The following is a 16683-nucleotide window of genomic DNA, read 5'->3' as shown; positions in this document are numbered from 1 at the left end:
AAAGTCCTGGTCAGAAAACCCCCCTTACCTTTAGCCACTGTTCTGCCTGCTCTTTGCTCTGCACTGCCAGAACCAGGGCATCTGCTCCTTGGTGAGAGATTTTCAGCTCATGCTTCTTCTTTTTGCTGTCTTTGGGAATATAGGTGATACTGCAGTCATTCAGGAGCAGCTCCATCTGGGGCTGCTGGTCCTTGGAGCTTTTGTAACACTAAATAAACATAAGGAAAGTTCCAGAGTTAGATATTACCTTTCTGAACCTCGGGGGAAAGTTCTTATTATGAAGAAATGCTATAATTTTAATTCATAAAGTTTTGAATATATTTTACACATCCTTTTACCATATACCACAGAGTTCAGCCAGAGCAAGCTCATCCACTCTGTAAAGCAAAATTACTTCCAGACTGACAACAATAGACATCTTTTATTGCAGGACAGGTACAACATATGGAGAGCATTAAGTGACTCTGCATTATCCTTATGACTCAACCTTGACCTTGCTCAGGTAGGAAGAGGGTGATTTAGGATATCTGTTCACATGTAGCAGCGGGATAAACTTGTAACTTAACAATTTTAAAGCCCAGATGTTTACCTTGCCTTCCAGTGACAGACCAGCACATGAAGGCACATCTACATCAGTGCCTAGACACTGCAATTTCCAAGATGCTGGCACATGCCTTACTCATCTGTTCATTTTCTTGAGATAAGTAAAAAAAAATTCATGCAAAGTGGATAAAATCACACTTTTTCAGTTAATACAGTAATAACAGAAATAACCACTAAGGCTAAAAAGACATTTGATAATAAAAGGATCTCTGACAATCAGGAAGACTAACTAGTATCTACATACAAAGAATAAATGAGCATTTATGTGAATAGAGAAAAACACACGAACTCCAGCATGTCTGCAGCAGTACCCATGCCAGGATGCAATTGTCAGGAAGACAGCTGATAAAAGTATGTTATAAACACTACAAGTTAGGATAGCAAATACAGCCACAACTGCAGATCATCGACAAGCCTTCCCTCTCCTAAGCCCATTATACCAAATTTTCTGAAATTTGGTCACACATTTTAAATTTGCAACATTTAAAAAACACTAAGGTTTCAAGCTATGAAAACTTGAAGACATACAATATTATTCATTTTAAGAACCAATAAACAGCTTGTAATTCCTTTTATATTAACCTAAATATTTTATTTATAATTATATATTGCTAAAACTGAAGTATGTATATATTAAAAGACTTAAGTGAAAAATGAGTCCCTAATGGACTTTAAGTGAAAAGCAATTTCCTCCTAAAAGTTATTTCTAATGTCTAATTCTAATTAAAATATTTTTGTTTTATGATGACAGCTGCATTTATGACACAAGGAGTTACTAATCCCTAAGAACACGTATTTGTTTTACTTGCATATCTCATAAGTTAACTGTCCAAGTCCTCCTTCAAACAATAAACCAATCTTGTGTAACTTAGTCGTTAGACTCCTACTGTGATTTTTATTTTCTTAATCCCCATTATAGAATTACTGAAAGATGATCCCTGTAAGGAAATAATAAAAGCTTTTCCGACCACACATGTGGGTAAAGGAAATGAAAATATAAAAAATCACATTTTCATATGGAACAATAAATGTAATTGTAGAACAAATGCTGTATGACTTCAGGGAAAAATCTGTTTCTCTGTCTCTTTTTTTTCCTTTCTTCAGGCTGTTATCAGATGGTCCTGAAATCTGATATGATACTGATATATGGTGATAAAAATGTGCATTAAGGATAATGGCATTATAAGAATAAAACTAAAGCCGAATCAGAAAGAACTTCTTTTTCAACATTTAAATACAGGATACAAAAATTAAAGCTACTGCAAACTAGCAAATTAATTCCAACTGTATTTCCAGATATCTTTTACCTCCATTTCATATCCTGCTATTTTCTATACTGCCATAAGCACAAATATACTTGGAAAGTGAACACACCTAAACTACACTGTACCACTGCAGAACAGAGAGGTTCTACAGAAACTGCTCAGTGACCTGTTAACCAGCTTTTAACATTTGGGATATTGCAGGAATTGTTAGTTGTGCAATTAGGTACAGTGGCTGGAAGCACCGTATTGGAAGGCAGGAGCACCAACGACCCCAACTTATTAATTAATATAAGAATTAGTTTGCTCATAATGCCACACAGTAAGGGTTCCCCCAGTTCAGGTCTCTTTTCAGAAAACAAAAATACATCTATGAGTGGATAATTCATGGAATCTTTCACTGGTGGCTCCAATCAGAAAGAAGCATGACAGATTTGCTTAAGGAATAAATACATCCACTTGTTTCTATCCCTTTTATAATGCAGCTGTGCATCATGTGAATACTGTACCGTAATTACTGCAGAACAGATGGCAAAGGTTTAGTTTAAAGTGTATACATTACCACAGCATATGCTGCCAAGTGAATTCTCAGTCCAAAAAGGGACTTTTCTCTCCAGGAGTCTGATCCAACAGTTCACACACACAGAGAGCTCCCTATGAGGTTTTTTGTCCGCAGGGAATGAAAGACTGGATTTACAGTTTCAGCAACTTTTTTCTTCCAAATTAAATATTTTAGAAGATAATGGGCCAGACGTTTTTTCCACTATCAGAGAACTGCTGGGGTTGAAGCTTAAATGAAATAAAAATCAAAGTTCTAAGTGGCTAAATGATACACTTATAATTTCAGTGTTTTTCTGCTTCTTGGGTAAATCATGACTGAACTCTTTGGTAAGGTTACTGCAGACTTGGCCACTGTTTGCAGAACATATTCCAAAAATCAGATTCCTGTAAAAATAAATACATCATCTAAAAGGTACAAAGAAAATATAGCCAGCTAAAAATAAGAGTTACCAGTAGTTTGTTTTCTTTGATAACACACAGTAGTTTGGTCCATTGCCCAAATCGTTTTTTTCTAAGAAGGAAGGCACAGATTTTGGCATCCTTCACCAGATCCATAGAGGCTTCCTCAGAAGGCCACTGATGTCTCATTTTCTTCCCCTTTCCATCCTCCTCCTCTTCATCATAGGACTCGTAAGAGCTGCTCATAGCATCTGAGTCATAATCTTTAATGAAAGTGTAAAAGTGTTAGGTTAAAACACTTAGCCATGAAGCATATTAAAATAACTGAAAACCTCAAGATGGTTCATTTTAAGTGAAAGCTTTTGAAAGTCAGCCATGAACAAGTTACTGTTTCAGTGCTTAGTAATATCAATGCATTAAGTTAATTAAATTAAAGATACTTTGCCAATATGAAACTTTATAATAGACTCATACAGACACCTTGTGAATTTTAACGAAACAATAAGCTGGGAATACACAGCTAGAATTTCAGGTAGTGTTTCATTATTTTCAATGTATTATTTGACGTATAGCTTCATTTTTTGCACTTCTTTCACAGAGAAACATCTTCATTTTGCTTTAGTACATCACACTGAGAAACAAACACCCATATGGCAAAGGTCATAAGAATACATTATGGGGAAGTATCTACCCACCATAATATTTCATGTAATTCCCAGATACAGCCCCTGTACTGCTACAATTAGCATTCAAAAGACAATGCTGTCCCTCGAACTACAGATTCTGATGGAGGTAAAAGCATCGTGCAAAAGTCTTTTGTTCTGTGCTTAGCCTCAGCTGCTTCATCCTGCTCCAAGCACGGTGATGGAATGGCAAGCTTCCATTTTCATTAAACTATTTTTCTTCAGGCCTTTCATTTTCAACAATGCAGGCAGATCTAGCAGTACCCTCAACTAGCAAACTATTTGCCATTATGACAGAACTCTCTCTTTCACCATCCATACTTACTTGAGTGGGTATATACAGGTAAAGCCCTTCAGGTAACACCAGAAAAAGCCTGTTATCCACTGGCACATGTCCACATAGAGGAAAACCGACTGGAATATTTTTTAAAGCTGAAATTTCATCTAAACATTTAATGTAGTCTTTGATATATTTTTAGGCCAGAAGCGGAAGAAAAACTCTTGTTTGCTTTAGCTAGGTAATTAGGAAACAGTTGAGATATAGGAGGAGAACTAGAAAGACTGGGAAAAGGACTAGAGAGAGGATTGCTGGAAAGCTCATTCTGCATCAGTTCCTCCCCTATATGATGTCAGAATGGAACATACCTCAGATCTCTGAATCAAAATTAGATATTCTGATCCAATTTCTGTTTTCATGAAAGTTGGATGAAACAGTATCTCTTCATTCCAAAATGAAACGAAAGTAAAACTTAAAGCCCTGGAAGCTTATTTTTAGAACTGAATTTCCATTTTCTGGTCAATTCTGCTACAGGGTGTTTGTTTTGGGGCAGCTTCATATGGGCAAGTGGTAAAAGCCTCAGATGATTATCAGTGGGAAAACACTCAAATTTTTCACTTGCTTTACAAAAATCAAGAGGAGGATGGAAAAACTTAGGGCAAATATTTAAACTGACAGATTTGGAAATGTTTATTCCAGAGCATTTATTTTTGCATATTTATTTAAAAGAATACATAATATCTAGTGGAACTTGCTGCTTCATCCTTCCTACACCTGAAGAAGGAAAAAAGCCTAAACAAAATCCCCCCAAATCCAGAACCAAACCAAAACATTCTCCCTGCTGCAGCTTCTTTCAGAGCAGCTTTCCACAAACTTTCACACAGAAACATCAGGAAATGCTTGAGAGATCACTGACCAGCCACAAACACACAGCAGCATGCCAGCCTGCTGGGTGCAGAGACTGAATCATTCACGTGGGGCTACCAAACACAGGGATGCAAGGTCTGATCATTTCATCAGCTTCATCAAGAACATCTCCTAAAGGCACGGGCCAAGCTGCCATGAACTGAAGCTACCATCTCTCTGGGAACTTCTTCAGCTCTTGGCTTCCCCTTTTCAGAAAAGCAGTTAGTGCCCATAACCTCCTCATCCTTCCTTCATATTGAGTTGTGATCTTTGTTGCAGTTACGCCACGTCACAATGTTCACGTTGATGTTTGGTCCCCTTCTACAATATTCTTTTAACTCATTTGTGGTTTTGCCTTGGTTTTGCCAAAAATATGATTCTAAACCAATTTGTTTTCAGGTAAGAAGCAGAAGTAAGAACTCACTGCTCCTATGTTGAGATATGGATACAGTACTCTGGTGGAATTTCTCTGCATAATTACTAATGAGATTTTTCCATTAAGAAACCACCTTTTGAATGGAAGAGTGTCTGGGGGGGTTAAATTTTATCAGATAAAATTGAAATTTAACTGTATAGGTGGGACAATCTTCAAGTATATTCTTCCCAAAAGAGTGGAGCTGGGTCATTTTTCTGCCCTGTCAAGACGGGAAGTTTGCATGACAGTCTTTTCTATCAGAGGACTACATTTTTAAGTGCATCAATCAAAAGGATTAAAACGAATCTGTTTCAACACAATGTTTTTCTTCCCTGTTAAGAATATGATTTAACTTTTTCATATTGGAGTAAAGAATGTTTCACCTTGGATAAAATTACAGGTCATCCCTTTGCCCTATACAGAAAAGTTGATTTTCTTCTGACTATAAGCCCCATGCAACAATCTTGCCTTATTACTAGCAAATTCACTTGGTTAAATCATTAGTTCTTGCCTCACAACATTGAAGCCTATTATTTATCTTCTTACAGCAAATTCTACCAGTTTCCAGAAAAAAAAAAATTGTAAAATGTGCTGATTGGGACTTCACAGTAGAAACTGAAATTCTGCATGTTTAACACCCTACAGGTATTTCCTATGTGGCTTGCAAGCATTCCAAGTGCAGATTTCCTGTTAGCCATGAGCTGTATGCTCAGCACAGGGACTCTGCTGGCACTGCAGTTGCAGTTTTATCCAAATCCCTGTTTCCAGGAGGCTGAAAGCCAACAGGAGCTTCCGAGACTCCCATCCTGACCCAGGTTAATGGGATCTTTGGGGACCTGTTGCCATATCCTCCTCATTAAATAATGCTCATGTCTCCCTTCTTGCTTTGTGTGACTCTTGGCCAGATGAAGAGCTTCTGGTGTGACTCACACCAGGAAGGATGCCCACCCTGAAGTGCTCATATCAACCATGATGAAACTTGGCTCCTCTTCACCACATCCTGCTTCTACTGCTCGCTCTCCAAACTGCTCTATCACATCCAAAACAAGGTTTCCAGGCTCCGAGACACAAACCAGAATGTGGAGAAAAATGTCTCTCCAAAACAAAGTGCATTTATTAGTCTGTTAAAGTCTCAGAGGGTAAGGATGCATTGATACAACATATTCAGATAATGCTAACCTACCAGGTTTTGCATATTCTGCACTTTCTGATTAATCTGACTTCTTTTGACATTGGCTCTTCACCTTCATGTTCACAAAAATTTCCCACTGTTATGGGTTGGAGATCCCAGTAAACTTTCATATCATTTGCAATAATGTATTCTAAGACTAGTTTATATTAATTTAGGCATATTATACAGATCAGTAGCTTTTAATACAGGGAGTTATCAGAGAGTCATACATACTCTTGCTTTCATCTGTATGAATGCACTTATTTACAAACCAATTAGAGGGACTTGGGAAAGTTATGGATATTTCATTTTCATGACCATGATCTGCAATTTTCTTCAGTGCTTGTTTACTTTTACAGGTAAGACACATGGTATGTAAGTCTCCTTGCTATTAATAACGTTACAAAAATATTCCATAGGAATATTTACTTAAAATAATTATATCTATCTCAATAGGTGTATTCTTGCACTTCTTCTACTTCAGGCACTTTTTTCTATTGTCTTCTCCATCCCAAATACTCCAAACAGCTAAGGTTATATATTTTAATACACTTTGGTAGCTGAATTTAATTACCATACAACTGGATTTAATGGACATTTTGCATGAGCAAAGATGTATTACTAATTGCACATTGAATATATATATATATATATATATATATATATATATATATATATATACACTCAAATTACAGGATTATTAATGAACTTTTAAGCCTGATATCCTGAATACTTTCATGCATTTAAATGGTTAAGTATAATAAGAAATCAGCTTCATACTTCGTCTTGTTTTTCCCTAGGTGATTTTTTAGCAGTGCTATTAATAGTTGCACTATTAATATTTTTCTGCCTGAGTATGGCTCTTGTTTAATGACAAAATCCAAGTCAGAACTCACTGGGTTATAGGGTGTATCAGGACCACCCTGCAGCATTTCAAGGGAGGAAATGAAGATAAGAGTGATTCTGCTGCTCTTCTAAGTCTGTATGTGCTTTCATTTGCTTTCCAGTACATGAAACTTTCTTACCTTGAATTTTTTAGGTTAATTAAAAACTGCTAGATAACATCAGTTTGTGCAGTGTACAGATGAATGGTATTTTAGTTTTAAGGTGACTCCTATGCATGTTTTAAGAAGAGAGATAATTTAAAATAATTAAAATGGCTATAAAATAGAGAAAGACATGCCTTTAATCTTTGGACCATAGAAAATAATGATTAGTGATAAATCAGCCCTACACAAGTAATAAATTACCCCAGCCAATAAAAAAGCAGCAGAAAGATGGTACATAAAAGCTGTTGACTGACCCTGTGTAAAGGTCAGAGCAGTCATTTCAGTGTTTCATCATCAGGGTGCTCTCAGCACAGCTCCACTGAAGTGCACCGGTATTTGGGAAAGTATTTGGGTGTGAAAAAGAACATTTAGGTGTTGCAGAAGGACATTCTGTTAGACAGTCAGAGGCAGCCCTCTTCCTACTGCCCTGAATGAGTTGTCACAAAGGTACTGTCATGGGCATCACACACAGCACGTGGGAGCTGCTGTGACCAATTCATCCCTTTCCACAATGTCATCAGAAATGCTGCAGATCACATCTTTCCAATATATTTTTTTCAATTTGTCTATTTTAGCAAGCAATTCAGTGAAATAGAGGAACAGCAGGAAGATGTGCAGGTCAGTATCAGTTTCTGAGGCCCCCACATTCACAGTATGATCACTTTAGAGGGGTTTACTCTGGGCAATATTTAACTCTGGACTCCTGGTCCAATGCCCCCATTGTCTGTGGTTCAAAGCAGTCTAAAAGGTTAATGGCTAATTTGCACCCTCTGTCTCCCATAGCTGCTGAGACCTGTTTACATGCTCCTCCTTGAGCACCAACTTTAGTTTTCTGTAAAAGGAGCCTGGTTTGAGCACACAAAACAGTTCTGCAAACCAATCCAATGCACGGCCAGCAAGGATAACCAGAACTGGCCCAAACTGTGAAAGCAACACTTGCAACACACCACCACAGCAGCAACAGAGATGGAGTTCTCAAATACTAGGAGGACACTGGAATCACCAGAAATTGCCTGGAAATATCTTACTCACTGGATGTGATGTACTCAGGAGCCTTCCCAGGACTAAGTGGCACTGCCTCTTCATAATAGCCTTCAGGAAGAGAAGATGTTGGCAGTGGTGGGGGCCCATTATCTGGTGGCTAAATGAAAAAAGTAAGAAAAAGTGATTACAGACCAACAAGGTGTTCAATTAAACATGGACAGAACATCTGCTCATGATCAGTGCCAATGCAGCCAGCTTCATAAACCCTGCTCTTGTGACTATTTCTTACGTTAGCTATCTCTAAAGGCAAGGCTTTGGAGGGCTCAATTAAATGTTCTGCCATGTAGTATCTTTTAGATGAGAAGCAAGCTCAAATCTCAAGTTCCTCATACGTTGTTATTATTAAACAATAATAATTAAAGGTTGAGACTTGGAGCAGTAAAGAAACATAATTATACTTTATAACACACATTTTTAAATCTATCATTATCATCCAGACCTTTACCTCTACTCATGATAAGGAAACAAAACCTTCTTGCATGTCCTCCAAGTGAGTCCTTCGGAGATGATAAACACTGTAGAATCCTACTTGTCATTGCTAAGGATGGCAAAATCAATGTAACAGCTACACTAGAAGGATTTTTCTCTAAAACAACTTTAAGTGGTAAAAATGCTGAAAAGATACAGCTCTTCATTTAAGAACTGGAAATCTAATGGGTCTATGTAGAAGATTTCTGTGCATAGACCACTTTACAGTGTTAAGGCTTATTTATTAGTGTTTTACACCTAAAATAATTACATTACAGCAGCAAACAGCAGTATGGTTCGACACTTTAGAAAAGTTAAATAGCCTGGGCTGGCAGAGACTAAGGACAGAAAATGTAACCATATTTTCATGATAGGTGTTTTTTCAATGGCAAATCAATTCTTAACATACGTATTAATGTTTATAATGCTATTTTACATAGTGAAAAGGGAGCTATAAATAAAGAAATGTTTGAAACATCAAGAAATTATTACATAATAAACGAAATATGTCAAATACTAGGTCAAATTCTGAAATGCTTCTTTTAAATATAAACCTGTTTTGAATTTATGTTGATATAATAACAAAGTAAATTTAATACTCTGTGACTTCTTCCATATAACTTTACTGTTCTAGTTCCTTAACAAGTACCAAAATAACGGTATTTTATGGAACCCATTCATATTTGCCACAGGTTTTTAATTTCATATTTATGTGTTACAGAAAATACTGAAGACCTTTTTCAGCACCACTGGTTTACTGCATGATTACAAAAATTTAACTTGCAAGCAGAGTCACATTTCTGCAGTAACACTTCTTCAATACGTCTTTCTTTTTAATTTTTTTTTTCATGTAATGACAATGGTGTTTGTCTGCACTGAACTGATCCAGTGTAAAGTAAGGGAATGAATGGAGATACTGACGTGAGAAATTGGTCAGACACAGACATTTCTGGACTCAGGTGCACTGACCAGTCTAGCAGAGCCTTCTTCCACATCACACAGATGAGACCACAGGGACTGTGCTCCCCTTTTGCTGCAGACCTGAAGTTATCTGGGAGGAGCCTGAGCTTTAATCACATGTGCCATTAACTGCAGTGAAATTACTTCTGTGGCCACTTTCAGGGCTGGATTCATCTTTGAATATTTCAAAGCTAGACATCTCCAAATCTCATTGCTGATTACACACCTACACCAGTCACCTAATTCTTAACACCATCACTAAGATGAGTCCCACCCTTAGAGTGCCCTGTAGTTAAATTTGTGTCAAGTAGGTTATTCCACCTTGCAAGTAAGTGCTTGTGCATTCCCAGCGTGCAGGAAGGCAAGGAGCTAGTGACTAACCCTGCCCTTCAGCTCATCCAGCATTCACCTTTGTTCACCAAGTAAAACCAGAAACTTTTTCATGAACAATAAACTGATTCATGACTGAATACAGAAACTCCTGGTCAGATTGAAATTTACACTATGATTATTTCTATTATCAAATGATACAGCCAACTTCTTATGTCACAATCAATTATAAATTACAGTTGGCAATTATTGCTACCTACAATGTGAACCAAACGAGATTTCCCAGCCTTGCTAGAGAAATTATCTATCAAAGAAGCAAAATAAAGAAAAAACATGACTTTTAGTGTAGTGACCCTGTAATTTTACTAAAAAAAGAAATCAAATTGACAACCTGCATATCATGACAAAATAAATGAGTCTTTCAAGGTTAGCTGCTGCTACACAACAGGCATAAGGGACATTAAAAATTACTACATTTTCATTACTGTTGGAAAATTGACAGCAATCATGAATTGCTCTACATATATCACTTCTAAGTGGCCTGAAGTGCGAGACACAAGAGGCAGAAGTGCCTCCAAAGAGTTGATTTTTCCCCTTCACACAACTGGGTAGAGCCTTGTTCTCACTAGCTAGGGTCACAGTGTGCTCCTGGGGCAGTATAGATTCATACCACCCTTTTCATTAGACAAATTAAACTATTAAAACTATTTTTTCCATCAGGAGTATACAATATATGAAATTCATATTATTCATATTATTAATCGTTATTGAACATCATTCACCCAGGAAATATGTGTCCTGAGTCATTCCAATTTTGACTTGACACAGCACTGAGGTTTCAAAGCTGTATTTTATCCAGGGACAAATGAGAGGTTCCAATAAAGATCAGGAGAAAAAAAAAATCCTTGTTTTTAGGCAAAATGTTATTCAGAAAGAAAGAAAAAAGGAAATGAAACACAAATGGTGCTTGTCTGATTTCGACCCTGCTGGAGCACCAGTTACTTCATACAGCTGGGGCGGGCTGGGCTGTGCAGCCAACGTCAACACAGATGGAATCCATTGCTGAATTAACTGGGCCCTCCTCTCTGAAATGCATTTTGCAGTGCTTGCCATAACAAAGTTGAAAACAATTATAAAAAATATTTTTTTTTAAAAGGCAGAAACAGAAACATCCAACATTAAATATTTCTGATAAAAGCGGGGCTGCTTTATTGTTTAAAAAATGCAATTGATTAAATACAAAATAAAAATATCTCACTCAAATCTGTACCATAAACAACTACATCTTTTGTCAGCTATGGAGTATGTGAGTTTGACCACCAAGATACATAAAAACATATATGTGTGCATTCTGGTATTAGTTACTAATATTTATAGTCCTTTAATGTTTTTACTATTGCTAGTTGGTATTGTTTCATTCTTTCCACTCAGCAATTTTTAGTGGACGAATTTTGATGAAGTTATGAATTATGAATTAAGTCCTTATTCAGTAACTTTTCAATAGTTTACCTGAAAAAATAAAAAAGCCCTAAAACCCACAAAATTATTTACATATTCTGTAAAAAGATTAAATCTAAAAGAACACTAGAACACATGTAGCTTGAGTGGTATCAGAAGGAAAAACCTGGCAACCTTCAAGGAAGGCATTAGCATGAATTTCTCTCTTTTTCCCTTTTTGGTTTTGTTTTGTTTTAATGACAGGCAACAGAGAAGAAACCTAGAGAATGTTGCCTCTCAAGATGAACACCTCTCTCAGTCACAGAAATAAGAAATGAGAAAATAAATTGACATTACTTTTATCTCTTGGAGAAGAAGGGACAAAGACGTAGTATGTTGTTGTCCAGAATAATAACAGCAATAATGAAACAGTACTGATGAAGATATCAGGTCCTGGGTTTGAGACCAACTGAGAGATATTTTAATTGAAACCAAGAAGCAAATGAGGTGATCATTACACTTCAGATTTGAGATCTCTGATGAGATTAGAGACTGAATTGTGCACGGGGTGCCCAATTCCAGCTTACAGGATTGATTGTTAAGAGAAAGAAACAAAATGGCAAATCCTATTGGACTCAGAAACAGACTTATATGGATATTTTATTTTAATGGCATATTATGATCTTTCCCTTCACCTGCCCATCTGTATTACACAGATCACAAATAAATTCTGTCTTCCTTTATCCTAAGAAGAACATCCTACACTATCTATTTAGTATAAAAAGTATCTAAAGTATCCTACACTACTTTTATTTCCCCCTTCTGTCCAAGGGTACTGAGCAAGATAACCTTTATTTTATGGATGGTCCATCTGATAATCTGGTGACAATATGGAAAGCAGCCTGAAACACAAAGGAAAATGTCAATGTTTAGAAGCCTGAGGATATAAAATCTCTTTATACTCCAATGAAGACTTACACTCTGTAGAAAATATAAAGAAATCTCATCCTTTATACAATGATTTAGGATGTGGAGATTTCCAGTGCAAAGCAGAGCCTGTCAGTAACCTGTGCTGCAGGCAAACACTGCCAGCAGCTCAAGGGCCACACTTCAGGTGTGTTATTGCATCAATCACAGTTGGGATGCAGCTGGACTGTGGAGCCAGCTGAAACAGCTGATACAGCTGATACAAAACCCCTGGGTGCTGAAGGGAATGGGGTCACACGCTGGGGATGTCTGAGAAAGCTGCTCAGGAGCCAGCAGGCAAATTTGGGCTGTCAAAAGGAAACTGACACAGGCACAAGTCATTTGTTCTGGAGCAAGCTTAGACCTGACCTCTGCACAGCCCTATTGCATCTTCAACCTGGACAGGGGATGAAGAGCACACACATCTATTATCCCTAACTCCTAACATGTGAAAAAATGGATGTCCAGAAAGCAAGATGAACCAACAAACTGAGTAAAATACGATTCACAAAATTACTGAGCATACATTTCAATCAGGCTTTTTTTGTAACACTGTAAGGGCTGGAAACTGGGTATTAGTACTCGCCATGCACTTGGTATGACAGCCCTTAAATAAATTCAAAACTGTGCTCAAGAGAAATCACTATTTATTGCCAGTAGCTGAGGACCTGGATGGACCTTGGACTTATTCAGGACAAAAGTGCTGACTTTGTGGGACATTAAGATCATATTGAGCTGTGCAATATTAGCCTGAGTGTACACAAGGAAAAGCTGAGAAATATTCTTCATTTGACCTCTGCTTCGTATTCTAAGGAGCTTCTCAGCTGGAGCCCACAAAACCAGGAGCCACATAAGGTGAAGGAAGTCTAACAACTTATCTTCCCAGCTTCTGAGCATGAAAGACAGCTGCAAAACTCAATTTTTTGGAATGGAGTAACCCTGTCAGTGCCATCAGAATGGGGTAACAGGAACACATGATGGGCTGTTAGTGTAGTCCCTCCTGACCATCTCTGACTGCACATGCAATTAATTACAGCACACACCTCTACAACGACACTGCTACCAGGAAAAAAATCAGAAGGAATTCCCTGAAAAATCAACATGATGGGAGGCCCAGCAATATGAATTCATGAACAGCAGAACTGGTCACCCAGCAGCTGCTGCAGTGCTGAACAGATGAGGGCAAGGGGGAAAGTAGTGGAAGTATCACCAGGCAGAGGATGAGTGTCAGCTCAAGTGGAGCTTCTCCTTAGGGGGTGATCCTGAACAGGGACTTGTGCAGGTTTAAGGTTAAGAACAAAGGCACACACTTGGCATGCTGTCCTCCAAGGAGTGAGGAACATCTGACACAGTCTGAGAGCGTGTCTGCTGACCCAGGGGTGAATGTCTAATTAAAGGTATCACAGGAAAAGTGCTTAGTATACACAGTGACTACAAACAGATCACAGCCTCAGAAAGCACAGCCTGATGATGGGAAAGAGATCTGAGCAGACTTGCTTGTGTTAAAGAATGAATCAGTCCTATGGCTCCACAGTTTGATCTGAAGATTGTCTGGAGAGTATTTACACATCTGCCTCACCAGGAGCTGAGTTACTATTTCATGAGATATAACATCTGCTCAGATACCTGAATAATCCCTTCACCTAACAAACAAGAAGGCAAAGATGGCAATGAAGAGGACCAAGTGGAAATACTAACAGAACAACATAGTATACTGACCAAGTAGAAAAGCCAGGTGATTCTTGCACCTCTGATGACACTGTCAGTCTGTGTCCAGACAAAAATTGTCTCAGTTCTTGCTGCTGTATGTAATTACACTGGAGATAGTAAAGAAACCCAAAAAGACTGGAGCATGGAAGGCACCACTGAAAGGACAGGTAGCTGGAAAGAGTTACACACAAACTCTGTGGAAGACTGAAATGAAAATAAACTCCAGACTCAATGGAAGGAACAGAAGATCTAACAAAATAATTAAAAGAGAAAGCAAATGAGCCAGAAACAAAAATAAGGTATTTCTGTATCATTCATAATTTATAATGAAAGGTTATTACACAGCCAGTTGGAAGCATCACTCAGACAAAACAACAGACTTGACTCATGTCAAGCAAAGGGTCTGTGTGTACCAAGAAATGAAATGGGCTTTAATTAATGCTAGGGAACACTTTCATACATATTACATGAGAAAGATTAATCTGAATTTTAAGTGGCATGGGGCTCTCAGTCAGAGTTGTTTATTGTGACTGTGCTCAAAGAAGTGTCTGTACTCCCCAGAAAAAACAAAATCACCTTTCTCTTCCAGGAGTTAATAAACTCATCCAAGTGTGTGACATGGCAGTGAGGACAAGGCAGTACAGTGATTAAAGAGTAGGCAACACCGTTTCCACTGGAACAATACTGTCTAAGGGCCTGAGCACTGCATCAAATTAAAACAAGACTTGGTATTACTGGCCTAATTCCTTCCCCATGTATTTGTGCACAGAACATTAATGAGTGTGTTCATGGAAGCAAAAAATCTGGTCCCTAACTATCAACATAGAGAGGGAGTTGTATGGACAGGTATAGCATAGAAAAAAGAAATTAAAAACCTGAGGTCAGAAATGTGAGCATGCTACAATAAATAGTGGGAAAATATCCTATGAAATCTATGGCATTAGTAATTTAATAATTTTCTTATAAGTAACTTTAATAATTTTCTTATAAGAAGGTCAAAGATCATCAGTATCTAGTTAAAAAAAGACAAAAGGGCAAATAGCTTTACAATGATCATAAAAAGAATTTGGTAAAGGAGTTCAATTCTACTCTAACTCAACACTTCAAGGCAGCTGAGAACAGCTCATTCTGGCAGCTTACACATGAAATATGGTGATGTGTATTGCTATAAAGGTATACTATAAATTAATTGAGAGGGTAATTGCTTTAAGTAAAACTTTTCTGTGGTACCATTTGCAAACGTGAAATAAATCAACAAAAATTCACCAACCTCAACCATGGATAACAGGAATGGCAACTAGAATGTCCTGCAAGACATTGCTAACACAAAAAAGAGGTGGTACACATTTCTTCATCCTTATTTCTTATGCAACCACGTATTATATTCCACAATCCCAGTGTGCCCAGGTGGACAAGAAGGCCAATGGCACCTGGCCTGGATCAGCAAGAGCGTGGCCAGCAGGACCAGGGCAGTGACTGTCACCCTGTACTCGGCACTGGTGAGGTCACACCTCAAATCCTCAGAACAAGAAAGACACTGAGGTGCTGGAGTGAGTCCAGAGCAGGGCAACAGAGCTGGGAAAGGGTCTGGAACACAAGTCTGAGAGGCTGAGGGAGGTGGGGGTGTTCAGCCTGGAGAAAAGGAAGCTCAGGGGGGACCCCCATCCCTCACCTGAAAGGAGGCCAGGTGAGGTCAGTCTCTTCTCCCAGGTAACAGTCAACAGGACAAATGTGACAGTCTCAAGTCATGCCAGGGGAGGTTCAGACATTGGAAGGGAGGTCAAGCAGTGAAACAGGCTGCCCAGGGAAGCAGTGAAGTCACCACCACTGGAGCTATTTAAAGCCATGTAGATGTGGCACATGGGGACATAGTTTAGTGGTAGCTTTAGGCAAACAGCTGGACTCAATGATCTTAAGGGTCTTTTCCAACCTAAATGATTCTGATTCTATGTCCAGAAGCCTGCTGTTCTGGTCACTTATGATCAAAGTACATGATCCTTACAGTAGGTGCTTGGGAGAAATACTTACATCATTCACTAACATTAAACCATAGCTCAGAATGAAACCAACAGATATACACATTTCTTATATACAGTGGAATGAAATGAAACCTGAGAGGAATATGATTGGGATTACAAAGGATATCTGAAGAACACATACCACAGTGAGGGGAAAAGGACCTACTTAAACACACAAAGACTGGCAAAGAACACTGGGATGGTGGAACAACATTAAAATTGAAACAGTGGGTTAAAGAAATCTAAATGCTAGCAAATAGATTTTGTTAAGCTTCTGAAAGGGTTAATATTTTATCATTGCTTGCAGTAAGAGTAACTGCACTGATAATTTTAAAAGGCCTCTTTACTTGTTCCTTCATTATGGAAGAACTTGCTTAGACTTGTTCAAGCTGAAGGTATAGCCAGCTCTGAATGAAACAAATGA

The 16683-nt window shown here is 38.0% G+C and overlaps 1 protein-coding gene across 3 annotated transcripts in view; it reads right to left on the bottom strand.

Annotated features, from left to right (window-relative positions):
* The window catches only part of AFAP1 (actin filament associated protein 1), a 113756-nt gene that overhangs the window by 37623 nt on the left and 59450 nt on the right, over positions 1 to 16683 (bottom strand). For all 3 annotated transcript variants that reach the window (XM_088163096.1, XM_014895308.2, XM_088163097.1), the window contains 3 exons: positions 8359 to 8467; positions 2877 to 3088; positions 29 to 208 (listed from right to left, as the gene is read on the bottom strand). In XM_088163096.1, coding sequence (XP_088019222.1) covers positions 29 to 208; positions 2877 to 3088; positions 8359 to 8467 — 501 coding nt within the window. The remainder of the gene's footprint in view (positions 1 to 28; positions 209 to 2876; positions 3089 to 8358; positions 8468 to 16683) is intronic.

Source organism: Sturnus vulgaris, chromosome 4 (genome assembly GCF_052056855.1).
Source record: "Sturnus vulgaris isolate bStuVul1 chromosome 4, bStuVul1.hap1, whole genome shotgun sequence".
Lineage (NCBI taxonomy): Eukaryota > Metazoa > Chordata > Aves > Passeriformes > Sturnidae > Sturnus > Sturnus vulgaris.
The sequence above is the reverse complement of the archived record's forward strand: the minus strand, read 5'-3'. Positions and strand labels throughout refer to the sequence as shown.